The 2,964-nt window shown below is 42.4% G+C and overlaps 1 protein-coding gene across 1 annotated transcript; it reads left to right on the plus strand.

The window, feature by feature from the left end:
- Positions 1 to 501: 501 nt before the first annotated feature.
- On the plus strand, positions 502 to 2,667 carry LOC105042295 (cation/calcium exchanger 1). Its single transcript, XM_010919435.4, has 2 exons — positions 502 to 841; positions 988 to 2,667. The coding sequence occupies exons 1-2, from the start codon at positions 726 to 728 to the stop codon at positions 2,561 to 2,563; spliced, it is 1,692 nt and encodes a 563-aa protein (XP_010917737.1). The 5' UTR covers positions 502 to 725; the 3' UTR covers positions 2,564 to 2,667.
- Positions 2,668 to 2,964: the final 297 nt, after the last annotated feature.

The following is a 2,964-nucleotide window of genomic DNA, read 5'->3' on the forward strand; positions in this document are numbered from 1 at the left end:
AGGTAGAGCCCGGAGTTGTTTGTAAGAACATTCTCAAGTTACTGAATGGATCTTAAATCTACCAGAAACTGATGGATTAAGTTTTTCTTGTTTTTTCTATTTATATGAAGAAATATTGAAGTATCGTATTCGACATGTCAGTGGTTTTATATGCATGTAATACTACCGAGTACTGAATTTTAATGTAGCTTGTCAAAAAGTACAGAGTAAGTTCATCTCATTATTTTAATCACTGGGAATTCATTGCAGCTTGTTGTGTAAATGTGAACAATTTAAAAGGTAATATTGTTTATACTCATAATACATGAACCTCCTTATTTTTATTTAGTTATGCATCTTTTCTGAGTCTTCTGAGTTGGTTCCGGACACCCAGTTGGGGTTTGTGGCATTGCCCTGGCCTACGGCACCAAAATGGTTGTTCCACATGGATGGAGCAGAAGGCACATGCAACTAACTTTAGTCAAAATAAAAGCCATCAAGTAGAAAGAAGGCCCCCCCCCCAATTACCTAGCTTTTTGTTCCACAAAATTTAGCATCCATCACCAACCATACCTTGAGGTGAGAATTGAGCTTTCCCACCCCGTTGTGGTCCCTAAAGCCTAACTTTTCTATGCTTTCACTAAAGCTCATCTTTTTTATCCAAAGTTCAGAACCAGTTTCTCGCCAAACTACATCTTATTATGGTGATTTCTTAAGCTGTTCAACACCCAGAAGTAGTATATGCCATGCTCAGTCTCCACCATGATAAAAACTCCCTAATTCCTCACAATAAGAACTCCAACCTTCCACTCCTGATCCATTTTCCATGGCAAACAGTGTCTCTGCTGCACCACAAACCAAGGTATTCCATTTCTTTCTCTCCTTATTGTTTCTGCTGCTGATTCTCTTCTATCTTTCAACTCGGCTCTACCCTTCATCTCCCCTTCATCGACCAACAAAGATCATCTCTCCTGAAGATCTTGATGAAGGATGCAATGGCCTCCACAGATATGAAAGCTCTGAGGCAAAGTGCACCTACTTGACATCCACAGCCCGATGTGATCCCCAAGGATACATGAATTACCTCTACTTCTTCTACTGCGTTTGTGGCAATTATCCAGCTCTCGGTTACATCCTGCTGCTCATGTGGCTTATCTTGCTATTCTACCTTCTGGGCAACACAGCTGCCCATTATTTCTGCTCAAATTTAGAGGGCATAACAAGACTGCTGAAGCTATCCCCCACCATTGCTGGAGTTACACTTCTTGCCTTGGGGAATGGTGCCCCTGATATTTTCTCTAGCATTGTCTCCTTCATGGATCCGGACACCAATGTTGTTGGCCTGAACAGCATCTTGGGTGCTGCTTTCTTTGTGTCATGTGTGGTTGTAGGAACCATAAGCATCTGTGTCGGCCGTCGCGAGATCATCATCGACAAGTTGAGCTTCATCAGAGACCTAGGCTTCCTCCTCTTTGTTCTTTTGGTTCTGCTAATGATCATTATAATTGGGAACATCAATGTGTTTTGTGCACTGGCTTTCACTTCACTCTATTTGGTTTATGTGCTCGTTGTTTCTATTGGACATTTCTTTTGGAAGGAGGACGAAAAGAAGGGTCTAATTGATGTATGTCCTCCATCGTGCAGCGCAAAAGCCTTTTCATTCCAAGCAACAGAGCATGGTGACTTGGAGACTTCTCTTTTAAATAGCATGGCAGAAATGGATGAATCAATCGAAGGCCGACGGGCTGATGAACCAAATTCTATCAAGAGCTATTTCAAGATCACTTCATCAACTTCCTCTTGCTTTCACAAAATTCTGTACCTTTTAGATCTACCTCTGTATCTTCCTCGGAGATTGACCATCCCCGATGTTTCCGGCCAAAAATGGTCGAAGCCATATGCAGTTGCTTCAGCAGCATTTGCACCAGTTCTTTTGACAGTCATCTGGAATTCCAAGAGGAAAGAAAAGACTACAGAGGAAAGAATGGTGATCTATCTGTTTGGTGGATTAATAGGGATGGCTTTTGGTACTGTTGCATTGTGGAAAACTAAGAAGGATAGACCTCCAACACAATTTCTATGTCCATGGCTTGCAGGTGGCTTCCTTATGAGTGTTGTTTGGGTCTGTATTATTGCTGAAGAGTTGGTTTCTCTCCTAGTCTCCATTGGGGTTGTATTAGAGATAAGCCCTTCACTTTTAGGGCTCTCTGTCCCAGCCTGGGGTAATTCTTTGGGGGACTTGGTTGCCAATGTGTTTGTGGCACTGCAGGATGAGCCAGGTGGGGCCCAGGTGGCCATATCTGGATCCTATGGTGGGCCCATCTTCAACATCCTGGTGGGCCTGGGCCTCTCCCTTCTCCTCTCCTCATGGGCTGCCTACCCTTGTCCCTTGGTCATCCCAAAGGACCCCACCCTGTTTCAGACGGTGGGGTTCCTTGTTGGTGGCCTGTTGTGGGCCCTGCTGATGTTGCCTTGCAGAGGCATGAAGCTTGACCGGGTCTTTGGCTGTGGGCTCCTAACTATATATCTTTTTTTTATGTCTCTAAGATTTGCAGAGTCTCTAGGGTTGCTTCAACTTCAATAGCAAGGAGAAATTTAGTCAAAATTGATGCAATAGTTTGATAGGCATTCTATTTTTGTTTTGCAAATATTCTGATTTGCAATGAAGCACTAGCGCAAATTTTTAAATACTCTATTGTTATGGGGATTAGTGTTATTTATTTCTTATTTACATGTTAGGTCTAAATCCACTTGCTTTTGACATTGCATGGAAAGATCATGCCACTTGAAGACTCAAATTTATGGTTATGTAGCAACTTAAGTAATTAGGGCTAAGTTTGAAATTTTGAGAGAAATTATATCCTACAATGAGTGCACTATGTGGCCATGCACCATGCCAATCAATTAGTCTCTCTCATGTGGGTCCTGTTCATCATGTACTCGTTTAGATGATTGATCTATAGAAAAGAGGCGAGCTGATTAGCA

The sequence above is a fragment of the Elaeis guineensis genome, chromosome 3, assembly GCF_000442705.2.
Source record: "Elaeis guineensis isolate ETL-2024a chromosome 3, EG11, whole genome shotgun sequence".
In the NCBI taxonomy this organism is placed as follows: domain Eukaryota; kingdom Viridiplantae; phylum Streptophyta; class Magnoliopsida; order Arecales; family Arecaceae; genus Elaeis; species Elaeis guineensis.

What these genes read in the sequence shown, in the direction of transcription:
- LOC105042295 (XM_010919435.4), top strand. Translation starts at nt 726, where the DNA reads ATGCTCAGTCTCCACCATGATAAAAACTCCCTAATTCCTCACAATAAG. An exon ending in CTGCTGCACCACAAACCAAG is followed by an intron (nt 842 to 987) that starts GTATTCCATTTC and finishes TGGCCTCCACAG; the next exon opens with ATATGAAAGCTCTGAGGCAA.